The sequence below is a fragment of the Nycticebus coucang genome, chromosome 1, assembly GCF_027406575.1.
Source record: "Nycticebus coucang isolate mNycCou1 chromosome 1, mNycCou1.pri, whole genome shotgun sequence".
Classification (NCBI taxonomy): Eukaryota; Metazoa; Chordata; class Mammalia; order Primates; family Lorisidae; genus Nycticebus; species Nycticebus coucang.
The window spans coordinates 1,257,597-1,275,038 of record NC_069780.1 but is presented as its reverse complement, the minus strand read 5'-3'; the positions used below and the strand labels follow the sequence as shown (position 1 = coordinate 1,275,038).

The following is a 17,442-nucleotide window of genomic DNA, read 5'->3' as shown; positions in this document are numbered from 1 at the left end:
CATTTACAAAATAGTGCAAAATTTTACTAAATATTTACACAATGTCCTCCGCATGTTGGCTACTTCTTTGTAAAATTTTGAAATTAATAATTTGTTAATAAAGGTATATTTTGGTACAGTTTCCAATTTTCCCTATGTATGGCAACTGTAGGGAAGACTACTGGGACACCCTGTGCTCCGTATGATACTGCAATGGCAAATGTATGACATTATGCATTTATCAACACTCACAAAAGTGTATATACTGAAGTGTGGACACTGATGTAAACTAATGATCTTAGTTAATACTAATATGTTTATACTGGTTCTTCAGTTTTAATAAAGGAACTATAGTAATGCAAGGTGTTAATAAATGGAAACTTATACAAGGGAGTAGGAATATAAAGACATTTCTGCTTTACCAGGTCAAATTTTTAAACTCATAATTGCTCTACAAAAATCTATTACTAATTTTGAAAACTCAGTTACCATGTTTCTTATTTTTATACTATTAATATTAAAATCTTGTCATTTGCAGACCAGACTGTATAGGACCATCAAACTCAAACCAAAGGACATGTGTGATACAGAAAGAAAAGAAAATGCCCAATGATCACAACCAGGAACAGTCACTGGCAACATTTTGTCACACAGACATGCAGGCTTCACATTTCTTTGCAGGGTTTTGGAGCATGACGGCTATATCAAGACATATCTGCCTCAATTATATTTTTACATTTTTGTTAGTACATCAGAGAATTACATATTTCAGGGGTATCTGCTTAAATTCTGAAGGTCAAGATAAACATTTAAAACCTGCTGCTTTTATGGAAAGGAAGGAGAAAGATCAGACTATTTGATCCAAATATTGTGTAACTCCTTCTGTACCCATTACTCACGGAGAAGAATGAAGTTTCAGGGCCATTTTGATTCAGATATTTTGTAAGGCATTCTGTACCCATTACTCACAGAGAAGAATGAAGTTTCAGGGCCACATTTATCAGCAGGTTAATCTTTATCATTTGGATTATTTTTCTAAGGCTAGATGTGTATTGACCTTCAGCATCACATGATTCAGAAATATTGTAACATCCCTGAAGCCAACTGTTTACAAGTGAGCAAAAGACAGACAGATGTTCTTCAAGATTAAATCTCTTCAGATTAGCTTGTACTCATTTTCTGCCTTTTGAATTAAAGAATAATTTTACTGAACAATAAGGGAAACTTCATAGATCTTTATCATTAAAAAATTAAAGTGAAGCTAAGTATGTATTCAGTTTGTATATTTAATGATTGTTTTAAGGCACATTTTATTTAACTCAAATAATATGACCGACTACATAAAACCAAGTGATATCAGAATCTAAATTGGATCCCTGGTTATTACTTTTCCTCTTCCCCTTCCTAACTACTCCTTACTTTGTAAAAGGCTAGATGCTATTGTCCTATGACAGCTATGCAACTCTGCTTATTTTTCTTAAATACACGTACATTGACCACTTTTGATGTAAATATATATCAAACCCTATTAGATGCCAGGCAGTGTGCTCATTACAAGGTCAGATTATGTTTTCAAAGAGTTTATAGTCTAATAATTGAACTGGACAAGTGACTCTCAAGAATGGCACAGCAGAGGAAGTGCTAGTAAGGAGAAAATGCAAGTTTGAAGGTCAGAGAGAGTGAGGTCTCTCTCTCCAAACAGGACAATGTAAGCAGAATTGAGGTGAAGAAGAGCTTGTCCTGGGGTTGGAACTGCTGTTGGAGGAATTGAGGAAGCAGAGAAGGGAGTTTTCCTGACCTGAGGAAGGGTTAAATACAAAGAAATGAATAGAAAAAAGATTGAGGATCTTTACATCTTACATCCACAGACCCTTGGCATCTACTTTTCTCATTCCCCCTCTAAACTCCAACAGTGTCAATACCACCTTTACCTGAGGTTCTACACTGCACTGCTATGTGGCTGGGAGCAGATGAAAGTGAGGTTTCCAAAAGATGCAACAATCCAAAGTGAACAGCGTTTACATGTTTGCTTTAGCTGGCTTTTTTTTTTTTTTTTTTTTTAATCAGGGCTCCTTAAGAGTTGAAGATAAAGATTTTAAACAGTTGCTTTCCAGATGACTTTTTAGGACACAACCAAGTACCCCAAAGCCTTCTTTGGTAGGTTTCAGTTGACTGACAGAGTCTTGCTGATCCAGGGTCCTCACTGCCCTCATAGTTCTCCCCTGTTTTTCGATCCTCTGCCTTCTTTCTCTAAGTTTGCTCTTTTTTTTTTTTTTTGCAGTTTTTGGCTGGGGCTGGGTTTGAACCCTCCACCTCCAGTATATGGGCCGGAGCCCTACTCCTTTGAGCCACAGGCACTGCCCCTAAGTTTGCTCTTTTCAAGTTCAAACCCATCTATGTTATTATTCATCAGAGCGAGTAGGGCTCTCCCTTCCTATCTTCATATGTTTCGCTCCAGGCCTCTTTTCTCTCACCTTCCCCTTCACTTTCTCTTCTTCCCTTTCCCTAATCCCTGAGGGCTATTGACAAATTTAAGAATTTGATTATGAGCCAAAAAAAAAAAAAAACAAGTTGGCAGAGACTCCCTCCATCTCTGTGAATGAGTGTGACTGGAGCTGCGTGTGGAGGTATGCATTCATATCTATGGCAATCATTGCCTCACAGGCTCCCAGAGCCAAGCTCCCCAGAGGAAGCCCCGCCCCTCTGGCATTCAGAATATAAACTCACCAGCAACATTCCAAATGCACAGTGGTTCTCATCTCTTTTTTTGCAGCTTAAGACCTGACTTGGTATTGGAAAAGAACTAAACCGGATTATTTAATTTCTTTTACAGGATCATCTGGACAGGTTGTATTTTTTTATTATTGATATTAATACTTAGATTTTTAGGTCTAGAAAATATGGCAGGCAAACGGTGTGTCACACATCTTTTAAAACAAAAATATAAGGAAAACAAAATAAGTCATATGTTAGTAAATTAAGAATACAAAGTAAAGACTTGTAAAGTTATATATTTATATTAAATATCTTGCATTTATACACTGTTTTGCGACTTAAAGAGTTTTAACACAAAATGACAGGAGTATGGCTCCCCTGTAAATCCTGTAAATCTGGGACGTATTTTCATTGTACTGTTGAGGAGATGAGACAAGTGGGGCAGGAAGCAAGAGTGATGTCACGTTTCATGGTCACAGCTGTGACTAGGGGCCTCGCAAGAAGCACTCTTATGTGAGAAATTTCAGGTAAATTTAGTAGACATTCATAGTCTGTGGTAAATCATTGACAAGTAGATTAAACAGTACCTCTGTTATCTATGAATTCTTAGAAGAAAGTACTTGATCAAATTTAACAAATGCTTATTTCTGACCACTTACTTTGCATTACAGTGGTGTGGGGTCTGGCATAGAAAGATGTACTTTCAGCCACTTTACCCCAATCCAGGTAAACCTAAGAGAATGTGTCGATACCTACCATAAGCAAAATATTCTAGAATTTACTACAATGCTAGGAAGAAGGTAAGTATTCGCTCTTCGATTATTTGCTGGCAGGTGGGAAGACGAAGAAAGGAGGAGACAGGAAGGAGAGAAGGAAAAAAGAGAAGGAGACAAACTTTCTGAATTTAATCAAGCTTATGAGTCATGTTTTTAACCATTTGCTGTTGAAGTTTCTGAACAACTGTGACCTACATACTCAGGACATGAAATTGACAGTTTCTAAACTGAAGTGTATCTTTTGAAAAAACAAGAGTCTGGCTAGGAAAGGAACCCATACATTGTGATATGAGACAACTTACCAAAAGAAGTGAAAAAAGGAAAGAGATTTTATTACACGCCTCCTACTTTACCTCTATTGACACGAAGGGGCAACTAGAAGTCAGCCAACAATTTAATGATAAATCCACCACTCCCAGTTAACTACAAGCCAATTCTCACAGACTTGGCTGAACACCAAGAAAGCATTCACATGAATAAACATATTAATGGGCAGGGCTCAAGCTGTGCCTTCACTACAGATTTCTTTGAGTGAAGTGTCTGTTTTCTGAGAGCAAGGAGAAGGTTTGGGAAACATGGGATTTACTGAAAAGACTGATTTCTATTTTGGGAAAAGAAATTTCATAATTTTGGAGAAATGACATCTAATGTGCCTGAGAGGAAAGCTTTTAAAAAGTTGCAATATGTGTGTGAAAATAACTTGCCAGTCAGCTTTCTGGGCAAAAGTGAACAAGAAGATCTAAGCAGGCGAACGGCAAGGAAGGGCAGCATTTGCTGGGATGCTACATCACAAATTCAAAATGGGGTGAGTTTGGCAGTTACAAAAAAAAAAAAAATGATATCAAAGGAAGTAAAAAGCCAACAAAGAAAGATTTGCTTAATTAAATATCTTATGACTAACCCAGAACATGAAATGGATTGCAATGGAATGAGGAGATGAATTAGTAAATAATCATCTTCCTTGACCTTATAACTTACAATGAAATCATTTCAGTGAAAGTACCCACCATGCTAATGGTCAAGTGAAAGACAAATAGTAGAAATAATGTCAGAGGCTACAAAAGGATTTTTTCCACCTTAAGATTCTGTGCCTAATGTAAATGTCACAGTGTCATTAATTTCATTTTCTATTAATTTTATTAATTTCATCAAGCATTTGAATTATTTTCATTAAATGACATATACTCAGAAACATTTAAAAATGCTCTGACTTAGGTATCTAGCAATAACAACCCAATGTGACCATCAATATTTCTTGTCATTTAATGCATAATTGAACCCTTTAAAGGGTTGTATTTCTGGGCCTATTTTTAATGCCCTATCAATTAAAGAAATTGAAGGGTCTGTTGCTTTTATTCGTTTTTGAACATCTGAATGAATATCTCACATTTTTACTAAGTCTTAAGCATGTAACATATAATCTCTGGTACTCTTCTATGTTAGACACCTTCCTAATAGTGTCAGAAACTCTTTAGGCCCCAGGACTGCCACACACAGCGTTAGTGTGTGTTTACCCAACACTCACAGCGGCTGAGGAGCACCAGCAGCCAGGGGACCTCCTTACACCTGCTTGTTAATGCTGTGCCCACAGAGTGTGAAACTCAACCTTTTTTTTCAGATGGAGTCTTCCAACTCTGACTATGGTAAATACTTTGAGGAAATCCATGGGATTCTGATGTACAAAGTTTTTGCTAAACATTGGGATGATGTGGAAGCCTTCCAGGCAAGACCAGATGACGTTGTCATCTCCACCTACCCTAAATCTGGTAACGCTCTCTGTTCAATTGTTTTTTTTTTTTTTTCATGCAAAAATGGTGAACTCAACCTGAATAGTGAATATTAAGCTTCTTCATACTCTTCATACACTTCTTACATACTCATTCTCTGTGTTAAAAAAGATGGATATAGTAGTTTTTATACAGGCATAGGAAAAGTAGCTCTATTTTGTAACTCTTATGTGAGCCTACAGCTTGAACAGTGCAGTGATGTGGATATTGTGGGTCACATTAGAAACTCCTGTAATATAGAGGGATGGATCTGTAGTTACCTCATAATGAAAATTTAAAGCCACCCACTGCTTACCTCGTGACATTACTGTCATTGTATATGCAGAGCATAAGCACTTTTCATAGATATTTCAAAACTCCTTTCCAGTTAACCAGCTTTTCTTCTTCTTTTTTTTTTTTTTTTTCCTTTTTTAGATAGTCTCTCAAGCTGTTGCTCTGGGTAGAGTGCTATAGCATCACAGCTCACAGCAACCTCAAACTCTTGGGCATAAGTGATTCTCTTGCCTCAGCCTCCCAAGTAGCTGGGACTACAGGTGCCTGCCACAACACCCGGCAACTTTTTTTGTTGCAGTTGCATTGTTGTTTTCAGTTGGCCGGGGCAGTTTGAACCTGTAATGCTCGGTGTATGTGTCCAGCGCCCTGCTGACTGAGCTATGGGCACTGCCCAACCAGCTCTTCTTTACAATTACCCACAACACTCCTTTTCTTTTAATTTATATTTTTAGTTTTTAGAGACAAGGTCTTGCTCTTTCTCAGGCTGGTCTTGAACTCCTGAGCTCAAGCAATCTACCTGCCTTGGCCTCCCAGAGTGAAAATTCCATTTTTAAGCAGTGCTTCTTTTTTGAGATTAGTTCAGCTTATGCGTAGTTCTGGAGTTCTGTAATCATAGACCTTTAGACATTAGAATAGTCCAATCCAGATTTCTCTGTCTAGTTGTTCTATTTTCCACTTAAAAATAAATATGTTAAACATCAATATGTCTTTGGCTACTTTCCCTTTAAATCTGTTCCTTTACTTTTCTTCCCTGTTGGGGTCAATGGCAGCACAATACCAGTGATTGGAATTGGAAGCCAACAGCTGCTCTGGTTCAGTCCTCTCCCTCAGGGGTCTCCCTGCCAAGCTCAGCTCATCTGCCCTTTCAGTCTGAGGGAATCTCAGCCTCACACAGGGCCCCCAATCTCCCTTCCTCTGATCCCTTACTCCTCAGTCTGACCCTGTCCTAGCCTCACGCAGGGCCTCTGATCTCCCGTCCTATGATCCCTCACTCCACGGCTGTGTTTATTGTGTCATCAGTGAAGTTCCTCTAAACACAGTCCTGATGAACTTGCTATCCTGGCTCACATCTGCTGATGCTGCTCCCTGACTCTGCACAGTGGGGCAGACCCTCTCATTTGCACACAGGCCCTTAGGCTTGCCTTCTGCTTGTCTCTGCGACCTAGGCCCCACTGCCCTCTTCAGGCAGACACTTAGATTTAGGACTTACAGACCACTTCCAATGATTTTCTTCATCACTATGCCATTCTTAAATATCTAACCTTAGATTTTTTAAAAAAACTTAATCTGATCTAATGTGATCTTTGACCTTGCAAATATAGGTTTTTTTTTTTTTTGGTAGAGATTTGTCCTCTTCCTATTTGAACCCTCCTTTCCCTCCCACAGCTTGTGAATTTATGCCAGCAGTGTATTAAGGGTGAGCTCAATTACCACTTCCTCTTGATGGCATTTCTTGCCAAAACATTATCCTGCAGCAGCTGCAGGAGCAGCAGCACTCTCCATCACACATTCCTCCTTTCAGTTACTCAGACCTCCCTCCTGTCTATGTTACAGCAGTTATTGGACAATGTTACTGACTCTTCAGTGGACCTTTGGCCACGATAAGACAAGGATTAGATGTTCTCTTTTTCATGCTGTCTGCACTAGGACACAGTCTAAGTCATAAACAAGTAAAGTTTGTGATTGAGGCATGCCCATGAGCCTTTTCTGCTACTCAAGCCACCTTACTTTTTAGACATAAAAATTGAAGTCCATACCTGATATCAGCTTGCACAATCCATCATGGGTAAACTTGAGCACATCTCACAGGTGTGCCTTACTATAATACTTGTCTTAATTTATTGAGGCTGTTTGAGGTCCTAATAACATATGAAATTAAGGAAAGTATTGCTTGAATCTTATGGCTATTCAGACTCCCTTCAAATAACATCACACTTGTACCTTCCTATTGTGTCAATACATAAATCCAGCATCATCAACCTATATGGTCAGCAGGAAAATAAGATTTTTAAAATTTTTACAGGCACAACCTGGGTTAGTGAAATCGTATACATGATCTATAAAGAAGGTGATTTGGAAAAGTGCAAAGAAGCGATTTTTGATCGAGTCCCTTACCTGGAATGCAGGGATGATGCTGCCACCATGAATGGTAATGCCCAAGGTGATTTACAAGTGAGGTGTGTGTGTGCCAAGGTGTGCATGTAGATGGTGCCAGCACAGAGCCATCAGCAAGAGCTTCAGTCAGGGTTAAGTCCTACACGTGAGAGAGCACAGACATTTCTATTTAAGTCTTTGGAGGGCTTATGGTTTAACATGGGTCTGGAAGACCCATCTTTATTCACTCTGTGAATAAAGACAGGTCTTATAAGCCTTCACCAGAGCCTCACTGTATGTGAACATTTATTTCTCTGTGGGCTGAATGTCATAATATTTAAAACACTGGGAAAATACCCATAAATATTTTAAGGATATATGCAAAAACATATTCATCACAGATTTTTTTAATATTATGAAAAATTAGAAATAGCCTGAATAGTAATCAATAAAAATAGTTAAAAAGTCTTATAATAACACAATGAAATTATTGTACATTTTTGGATGTTTCTTAACATTGCAGTTTGAATGTAATACATTGAGGGAAAAAGGTATTCAGAAGATGTCAAAAGTTTTACCTCTGCATGTGGTATTGGGGTGTCTGTGAAGTGGGGTGTATTTGTACAGAAGCTTACTTTCTAAAAAGTTAATAATTTTTCCCAGAAGGTGAAATTTCATTTCAGCTTATTTTTCTCTCTGTATTTTCTCCTATCTATACTTCTTTCATAGTCAGTATATATTATCATCATGAACACAATATATAATCTTAAAGTTACTTCTGTTTTTGAAATATCTTTGGAAATCCATATAAATATTTATAATTTTTAATGTTGTTTAACTTTTAATTTTTTGATATCAGGAGTAAAAAAACTAGACGAGATGGCATCTCCTAGACTAGTGAAGACCCATCTATCAGCTGAACTTCTTCCAGCCTCATTTTGGGAAAAGAACTGCAAGGTAACCCAGCCAGAGCCACCTGCTGTCAAAGCTTTGTCCACCCCGAGACAGTGTAGAGCGATCTGATCAGATGGCATCTGAATTACATCTCATGCATACTCATTTATTTTGTTATTTCACTGAGTCTGTAAACATTTAATAATTGTGGAATATAGTCAGAATAGTCAGTGTGTAGATTGTAATTCCATCTTGGCCATTTGCCCAATATGGCTCTGAGAAAACCAGTGAAACTCTCTAAGCCTTGGCCTTCACATCTGAGAAAGACAATAATATCATCTTCCTCATGGAATCTGTATTAGATGAAAAATGCTTGTACAGGGGGTGACACACCTCCCGGTATATAATGAACCAAAAAAAGTAGTTGATTTTGCAAAGGACAAGGGAACAAATAATACAGGAGGTTCTGTGGGTCCAATGAGAGAATTCAAACCCAGGCTCTGGGGCGAGGACAGTGTCCAGGAACAGGAAGCATCTGCACTGACATTTGCAGGTTGCCTAGGAGTTAGTCTGTGTAAAGGCAGAGTCAATACAAGGGGCGGGGGGGGGGGGAGATATGAAATCCATTCAGCTTGGCTGAAATGTTAACTATATGTATTTGCTGGATGAGTGAAGAGAGATAAGCTGACGCTTGACCATGTAAAACACTGGAAGCCAAATTAAGAAGGTTGGACTCTGCTCCAGGGGTAATGAGGAGTTGTAGGCATATAAAGTTGAAAATTTACATGATCAGGTTTGCTCTCCGGGAAGAATGTCATATAAAGCTCCAAAGCACAGGCAACATATAAAGTCTGAGACCATGAATGCCGTACCCCGTCCTCTCTGACTCTGTGGGTGCCCTGGGACCCACCCTCCAGACGTGAGGGCAGAAAGCACTGCACATAGCTCTCCCTGACAGAAAGATGATCTGCCACAGTCAGAAACATTCCTGTGTTGGACTCTGATGTGACATCACAGACTGGACATTTTTAGAGTTCAACAGCTTAAAATTCCAAAGATTCCAATGTTTGTTTTTATCATACGTAGTCCCAGACAGACCATATACATCCTGTTGGAATCATTCTGCTCATAAGGGCATCTTACTAGCACACACCAGTTACATGTGTGTCAGTTGGGAGAGGGGTCATTACCATTTTCTTTTTTTTTTTTTTGCAGTTTTTGGCCAGGGCTGGGTTTGAACCTGCCACCTCCGGTATAAGGGGCCAGTGCCCCACTCCTTTGAGCCACAGGTACCCCCTGGGTCATTACCATTTTTTAAAGACATTTTCCCAGGCCACTTTGTTCCTTTGGAGAATGGGTGCAGGCTTACTGTTAATTTTCTACTTTTCAAATGAAAGTAGGCACCATACATTTGTAAAAGCTAAGTCTTCATAAGACTCCTTACATCTCAGAGGTCAGGAAGGAGTAGGAGATGGTTGGATGGATTCATATTTGGAATATTTCCAGGGTTATTAATGGGGGAACAAGGAGACACATAGTTTAAAAATATTTGTAAAAGTGCATTTAGAATGGTGGACCAGAAACTATAAGTGAAAAAGGAAGAAAGTGACAAAAAGTAGCAGCTTAATAGATGAAAGGAGTAGCTGAGGCTGATGTGTTCAAGGCCTTTCTGAGATTGGAGAAGAGAGACATTAAATAACAAGACCAGAGGACAGCGCTGCCAACTGTCTGCAGACAGTTTGCTCTCCTGACTTAATCCCAGTGGTGTATTCTGGCTGCACATCAATTTAGTTTCTTCCCTGATAAACTGGGGCTAGGCCTGGTGATTCTCACCTGTACTCCCAGTGCTTTGGGAAACCAAAAGTTCAAGACCAGCCTGGGTAATGTAACCAGTCCTTGTCCCTACAGGAATACAGAAAAAAAAAAAAAAAAGATCCAGACTGTAGTTCCAGCTACTCAGGCAGCTCAGGTGGGAGAATCGGGACCCTGGAGCCTGGAAGGTCCAGACTGTAGTGAGCTATGACCCTGCCGCTGCACTCCAGCCTTCACCCTGGGCTGAGCAGGAGCCCCTTTCCAGAAAAAAAAAGAAAAAAAAAGTGATAATATCACTATTAGTGATAATCTAATGGACTCAATTTATATTTATAAATGTATAATATTCAAATGAGATAATATATGTAAAAAAAGGCATAAAAATAAAAAGAACAAACATTGAAGATTGAACAATGCTATAAAAGCGGCTGTCACCTCAGGTTCCTGAAGGATTTTTCTTTATAATCTTATATATTTTGCACACTGTGCACAATGGACATGTATTACCTTGATAATTGAAAACATAAATGCTTTGTTTTTAAATCTTGAGACTTTTTGAAACAATATGAAGTGGCTTAATACACGATTTCATCTTCTTAGATGATCTACCTTTGCCGGAATGCAAAGGATGTGGCCGTTTCTTTTTATTACTTTTTTCTAATGGCAAGAGGACACCCGAATCCTGGATCCTTTGAAGAGTTTGTGGAGAGATTCATGGAGGGACAAGGTAAGAGCAGCCTTTTATCTCAGATTTTTTTTCAAGGTAAGTGATATAAGACATCTCTGAGCAAAATTTTCATTTATTCTGGTTATGTTATCCTGATTTGTCATCAAAAGACAGAAGTCCTAAATGCTCTCAACGTTCAGAATAATCACAAGGTTTCCAGATGTAGATGGAAAATTGCATAACTTAGATGTTCCAGTGCGATACCTAAAAATAAAAATATGGGAGTATGGTGGAGTTTGAAATAGCAGTTTTCCTCTTCAAGACTCAGTGTCCAATTCTCTGCCTTGTCTATTTTTACTGGAAAAGCATTTTGCAACATGTCATTACAACCCTATTAAACAAAGAATGGGAGAGAGAATAGAGAACACAAAATGTCTGTTTGTTTCCCCAAAAATGCCATATGCAGCCAGCATTCGCAAAGAAGTTTGAGTATGTATAAAATCCTTGCTCTTCCTACCCAGAGATTTCAACCAGTTCTGTCAGAAACATTTTAAGAATTACTTGAGCAGATATTCCGGGAAGTTTTGACTCTTTAGCAACTGGGTGTTCAGATTTGAGGAATAGGGTGCGGGACACTGCAGTGTTCACTAAAGAATGGTCTTCTCACCCATAGTAGTGAATGCAAGGAAACATAATAATGCCGCTTTCATATTCACAGAAGGTAACATTGACTCAATACAAGTAAGGTATATGTGTTTGCTGCTACATTTCAGGAAAAATTATGCTGAAGAGTCATGCATAAAACACATGCCTCACATTGTCAAGCCTCACAGTGTAGGGCTGAGAAAAATAATATTGCATCTCTACAAAAATGATAAATAAGATCATTATAAATATCAGGGGAAGTGTTTTCTTAGGAGAATTGCCCACGAGGGTCAAAGAATCAAGGAAGTATCCAGTGAGTTAACACAGAGCAGAGCCCTTTGGCTCACGTGTCATTGTATTTTGTCAGCTTTTAATTGGATGAAATATTTTTGTGTGGGTGACAGAAGAGAAAGAAATAAAAGGGAAGAAAGAACATTTACTTGTATCGTATCATCTCCAAAATGTTCAAATTTTCTGGAGTCAGAATGACACCAAGGTCCCTAAGAAAACACCCTTGCCATCTGCAGCATGAAAAGCACTCATGGAGTCACAGGCCTCAGCTGCCACATTAGTCTTTAAAGGGAACATTTGAGAGCTAGACTTAGCTCTTCTGGCTGTAAGACCATTGATGGTTTCATTCACTCAACTCCATTCAGTAAAAACCTGATTTTGCACATGTGTGCACGCAGTACCCCCCCGCCCCCCCCCCACACACACCAGTTTAAAAAGTGTTCTCAGGAGCTCTGAGTCAAAATGATGAGAAGAGGACATTCCTTACTTTTCTTTGTCCAAAACCATATCATAATGGTACACTTTGACGTTGTGTTTCGGTATGTGCTTTAACAAACACACTTGGCTTTTCTTGCTGCAAAGAACTTTGCTTATGACCTGCAGCTGACCCATTAGTTCTCATTTCGTGATCGTTCATTTTCATTTGTTTGTTGTTGTTGTTTGAAAACCTGTTTTCAAGCTGTATAAAGACGATGTAATGCCTTTATGTTGTTTTTTTTTTCTCTAATTTTAGTTCCCTATGGCTCCTGGTATAAACATGCAAAGTCTTGGTGGGAAAAGAGAGGGAATCCACATGTGTTATTTCTTTTATACGAAGACATGAAAAAGGTAAGAGGCTGGAGACACGTAGGCAGTTGGTAGTTTCTAAGATGTGAGTGTCTGACAGTGCTCTGGATACAGAAATCTTCCTTTAAATAAAGGATGAAAACTACCTCCAAAAGACTGCAATAATCTCATTACTTTAGCACAGATTTGACACTAGCAAACACATTTTTTCTGTTAAAAAAAGTTTAAACCCAAGTCTTAAAAATTTCCCAAAATACAAATTTGAAAGAAATTTAGTTAATGAAATAACAACACACACACACCACGCACGTGCAAGGAATCACCAATAAATCAACTAGTCTTCAAATCTATACATGTCAGAATTATCAGATAGGAATTATAAAATAATTATGCTTAATATGTCTAAAGAAATAAAAGATGAAAATTTAACCATTTCAAATAAACAGTCAGCTATTAAAATTGACAGGGCAAATTGAAAAAAAAAATAGCCAAATAGAATTTCTAAAAATATAAAAAATTTTAAACATAGAACATTAAGAATAGGTTACATAATGAAGTAGACAGGGTTAAATGATGAATTGGCAAAGTGAAAGAGCTGAGTAAATTCTGCAGAATGTAGCATATTGAGATAAATAAAATACTTGATAAAGAGTAACATGTATGCAGGACAGAGTGGTAAGGTCTTATATCCGCTCAAACTTCCAGGAGAGAGTAAAGACAGTGCAGAAATGGTAGCTTGCAAAGTGTGATGGGATTAAAATTTCCTTATCACCTAGTTTTTCTTTAGCTTCATTAGTAATCAGAGGGATTCAAAATAAAAATCTCCATTGGGATGCTCATTTCACACTCACCAGATTCCTAATAAGCATTTACAAACATTAGTTCATTTAGTTCTTCTAAAGATCTTTGAAGTATCTTTTATATCCATTTTAAAAGGCTGGCCCCGGGGTCTCACACCTGTAATCTCAGCACTTTGGGAGGCTGAGATGGGAGGATTGCTTGAGGCTAGAAGTTTGAGACCAGCCTGGATAACACAGAAAGACACTGTCTCTATAAAAAGTTTTTAATAATTAGCTAAGCATGGTGGCATGCGCCTGTATTCCTAGCTACTCCAGAAATTGAGGCAGAAGGATTTCTTGGGTCCAAGAGTTCAAGACCACAGTGAACTACGACTGTGCCACTCCACTCCACTCCAGCCTTGGTGACAGAGCAAGACCAGGCCTGGGGGAAAAAACACACTTTCAGTGGAGGGGAGATTTTTTTTTTGTCTTTCATTTTTTATCCAAATAGCTATTTATTTAATTTTAACGATTTGATTCTCAAGGCTTATTTTTCTCCTTAGGATATCAGAAAAGAGGTGATGAAATTGTTTCAGTTCCTAGAGAGGAAGCCATCAGAGGAGCTTGTGAACAAAATTATACAACATACCTCATTCCAGGAGATGAAGAACAACAAATACACCAACTACACGATTCTGCCCTCGGAGGTGATGAACCATCAGGTGTCGCCCTTCATGAGAAAGGGTAAGAAAGTCTGTGGTGTGTGTCCTGTTCTAGGAAGGTGCAAGTTGACATTGTTGCAGGCAAAAATCCAGTGAGGCCCATCCATGCCTGTGGACCACTCCTTCTCTTCAGTCTCTCTGACGCGTGATTACCCTCTCTAGTGAGTTTCCAATTGTGCAGGATACACTGCTACTAAATTGTGAGCCTTTGTTGACCGGAAGACACCCTCACCCCCATACCAAAGGTAATGTCATACTCTGCAAACCGTTGTAACAAAGCCTCTGTGCCTTCTGTCTTCTTGACTTTTTAAGTTCTAACCAGAAACTTGAAAGAAAGGTTCTATCTTGAGATGAGGAAACAAGCTTAACGATTAGTCGGCATTTCCTTGAACAAGAGACAGACAACTTTTTAAGATCGAGTGGCAAAGGTAGGAATTCAAATACACCTTTGTTAACAAATTATCAAAACACAGGGAGGTGAAATTCTTTTTGGAAGAAGGCATGGCCTGAGGAGACGTGGAGTATAGTCAGTTTACAAATCTAAAGGAGTGTAGCAGAATACTGGGACATCTGCTGTACTGACTGATATGTGAGGCAGGGAAAACAGAATAGAGAAAATCTTGTTCCTCCAAACATATTGTCAGTGAAAGGGCAAGGCAATTTGTAAAATAACAGGATAGCAAACATGCCACTGGGTAAAAACAACGAGCCCCTGAGAAGAGTCAAGTGTTAGATTGTAATTTTATTATCTACCTTCAGGCTTTCTACATGCTTTTCCAAAATGTCTATATATATAGTTAAGGTAAAACAAAAGACTTAAAATAATCATTAGGCTTTCGAGGAAAGACTGCTAAACCCTCAAGCCCTATCTGATTTTCAGGGTACATATTTTCTATCTTTTGCTTTGGGGGTTATTTTAATGAGAACATTTAAGGGTCCTTGGGCCTGGGGGCAAATGAACTCCTGACTAGTTTAAAAAGGAGGGTGATATTCTTCTACAACAGGAGTGTTGGGTGTGTGATGGACAGCAAAAAGGCAGTACCTGCTAGGTCTGTAACAGCTGAAGTGGAAACACGCTCCACCTGGCGTTGGCAGAAGTGGGCGGGTGGCAGTGTGTGCAAAGGACGCCTGTGGGCACGGGTGCTCACACCTGTAATCCCAGCACTCCAGGAGGCTGAGGCAGGAGGATCACTTGAACCCCAGACTTTGAGGTTGCTGTGAGCTATGACATCACAGCCCTCTACCCAGGGCAACAAAGTGAGATTCTGTCTAAAAAAAGAAAAAAAGCCTGAATATAAATAATGAATTAGATGTTGTGGTTCAGGAAATAACTTCACATTTATGAGTTGAATACCTGGTGTTGCCATTAACCAGGTTATGAAAAAATACATAGAGAAAACACAGTTTTGTATGGAAGAAAATTATTATCATTTTTTTTTTCTGAAACAGAGTCTCACTTTGTCACCCTCAGTAGAGTGCTGTGGTGTCACAGCTCACATCAACCTCAAACTCTTGGACTTAAGCCATTCTCTTGCCTCAGCCTCCAGAGTAGCTGGGACTACAGGCGCCCACCACAACGCCCAGATATTTTTAGAGATGGGGTCTTGCTCTTGCTCAGGCTGGTCTCCAACCTGTGAGCTCAGGCAATCCACCTGCCTTGGCCTCCCAGAGTGCTAGGATTACAGGCGTGCGCCACCTTGCCTGGCCTAGAAAATTAGTTTTTTAACTAACTGAATTTATAACGCTTGGAAAGCATCCGGTGGCAATGTCACTTAGCCAGTTGGATATGGACCGTAAGACTGGATTTGAGTGTTATCAACTTAAAGTGATTTTTAATATTTCAGGAGTGGGAAAACATGGGCTTATGTGGAAACCCCAACATTTCAGGGGTAAATTCCAGAAGAAAAACTGAGTGAGGTAACATAAGAGGAAAGAATCAGAATTTTTTTTATTTGACAAATCAGGATAAATCCACTTTTGTAAGCTCAGGTATATTATTTACAGTATACATTGTCTTCTAAAAAAAGAATTGCAAGAATAATACTGAACTAAGTGTTAATGAAAGCGATGTATGTTAGAAAAACCTCAGGATTCTGTTTTAGAGCCTTATTATTTATTGTCCTTCCTCTTTTGTTACAGGGGTCATAGGAGACTGGAAGAATCACTTCACAGTAGCGCTGAATGAAAAGTTTGACAAACATTACGAACAGCAAATGAAGAAGTGCACACTGACGTTTCCAACTGAGATCTAAGCAGGGCTTTTTTTGCTCAACATATCTGGATTAAAGATGTCTTTTTATCATTCTTTACTTTTAAAATTTTAGATTGGTGGAGAAGGAACACGTGAAGGATCATAGGTCAGGTTCACATGTTTGCTGAGTTCATACGAAGGGGAACTGAGGTTCTCTCCTCCTTGTAATCATCTTTTAATATTGTTTCTTTTCTTTTGCTTCCTCTTCTTTTCTATTTTTTACAAGTGTTATACAAAGCTATAATCTATGGAAATAATGCAGTAACACAGTTGATTCACCACTTTAGAGTTTCACTAAAAATAAAAGCATTCCAAACCACGTTTTAATGACTCTTTTCCATTTAGTAGTGAATAAATGTAAGGTGTAAGTATACATGTATGTTAATAGTCTTACATGAACCTCAAAGACCATGAAAGAAAGAATCCAGGAATACACACACATGTAAATCCGGGAGCAAAACCATAGCTACGATTCCCTTCCTGATTTTCTTTGACTTTCTACAAATACAAAATGACTTTCACTGTAATTAGTAAACATTTCTTTTTTTCCTTTAGCCACATCCCCGCCCCACCACTTGACCGGAGGTGAGGTTAGGGCTGTCCAGGCACGGCCACACCCACAGCACCCACGGAGCTGTCCTTCTCCACTTGCTGGAGGGACCCACGCTCCAAGAGGAGATGTCACCAGCTGGCTCCTAACTGTCCTGAACCTACTGGTCCAAGTGGCGGCCCAGAGGCGGCTGGTGGGGGGTGCGCTTATACTCAGGGTGTTGGGGGAGGCGCAGCGGCACAGACTCCACCCCGTCTCCTCGCTCCAAAGCTAGTGGCAGATGTGGGTGGCTGAGTCCTCTGAACAGCTCTGGAAGAAGGTCAGGCCAGCCTGAGTCGTGGCTTCCTGCGGGTCAACGTGGCGGGAGGTTTGATGGACCAGCAGGGCAAGGTGCAAGTGTCATTGGGAGGTCCACTGGCCG

At 39.2% G+C, this 17,442-nt stretch overlaps 1 protein-coding gene across 3 annotated transcripts; it reads left to right on the top strand.

Moving 5' to 3' along the window:
* Positions 1-2,693: 2,693 nt before the first annotated feature.
* On the top strand, positions 2,694-16,969 carry LOC128592457 (sulfotransferase 1E1-like). Of its 3 annotated transcripts, none has more exons than XM_053602044.1 (8): positions 2,694-2,826; positions 5,089-5,236; positions 7,554-7,691; positions 8,484-8,581; positions 10,931-11,057; positions 12,667-12,761; positions 14,062-14,242; positions 16,360-16,965. In XM_053602044.1, the coding sequence occupies exons 2-8, from the start codon at positions 5,089-5,091 to the stop codon at positions 16,470-16,472; spliced, it is 900 nt and encodes a 299-aa protein (XP_053458019.1). In that variant the 5' UTR covers positions 2,694-2,826; the 3' UTR covers positions 16,473-16,965. The 3 variants fall into 3 exon arrangements, with proteins under 3 accessions (XP_053458019.1, XP_053456706.1, XP_053457217.1); XM_053600731.1 differs by lacking the exon at positions 2,694-2,826 and adding an exon at positions 3,031-4,275 and having other exon boundaries at positions 16,360-16,969; XM_053601242.1 differs by lacking the exon at positions 2,694-2,826 and adding an exon at positions 3,037-4,275 and having other exon boundaries at positions 7,554-7,679; positions 16,360-16,968.
* Positions 16,970-17,442: the final 473 nt, after the last annotated feature.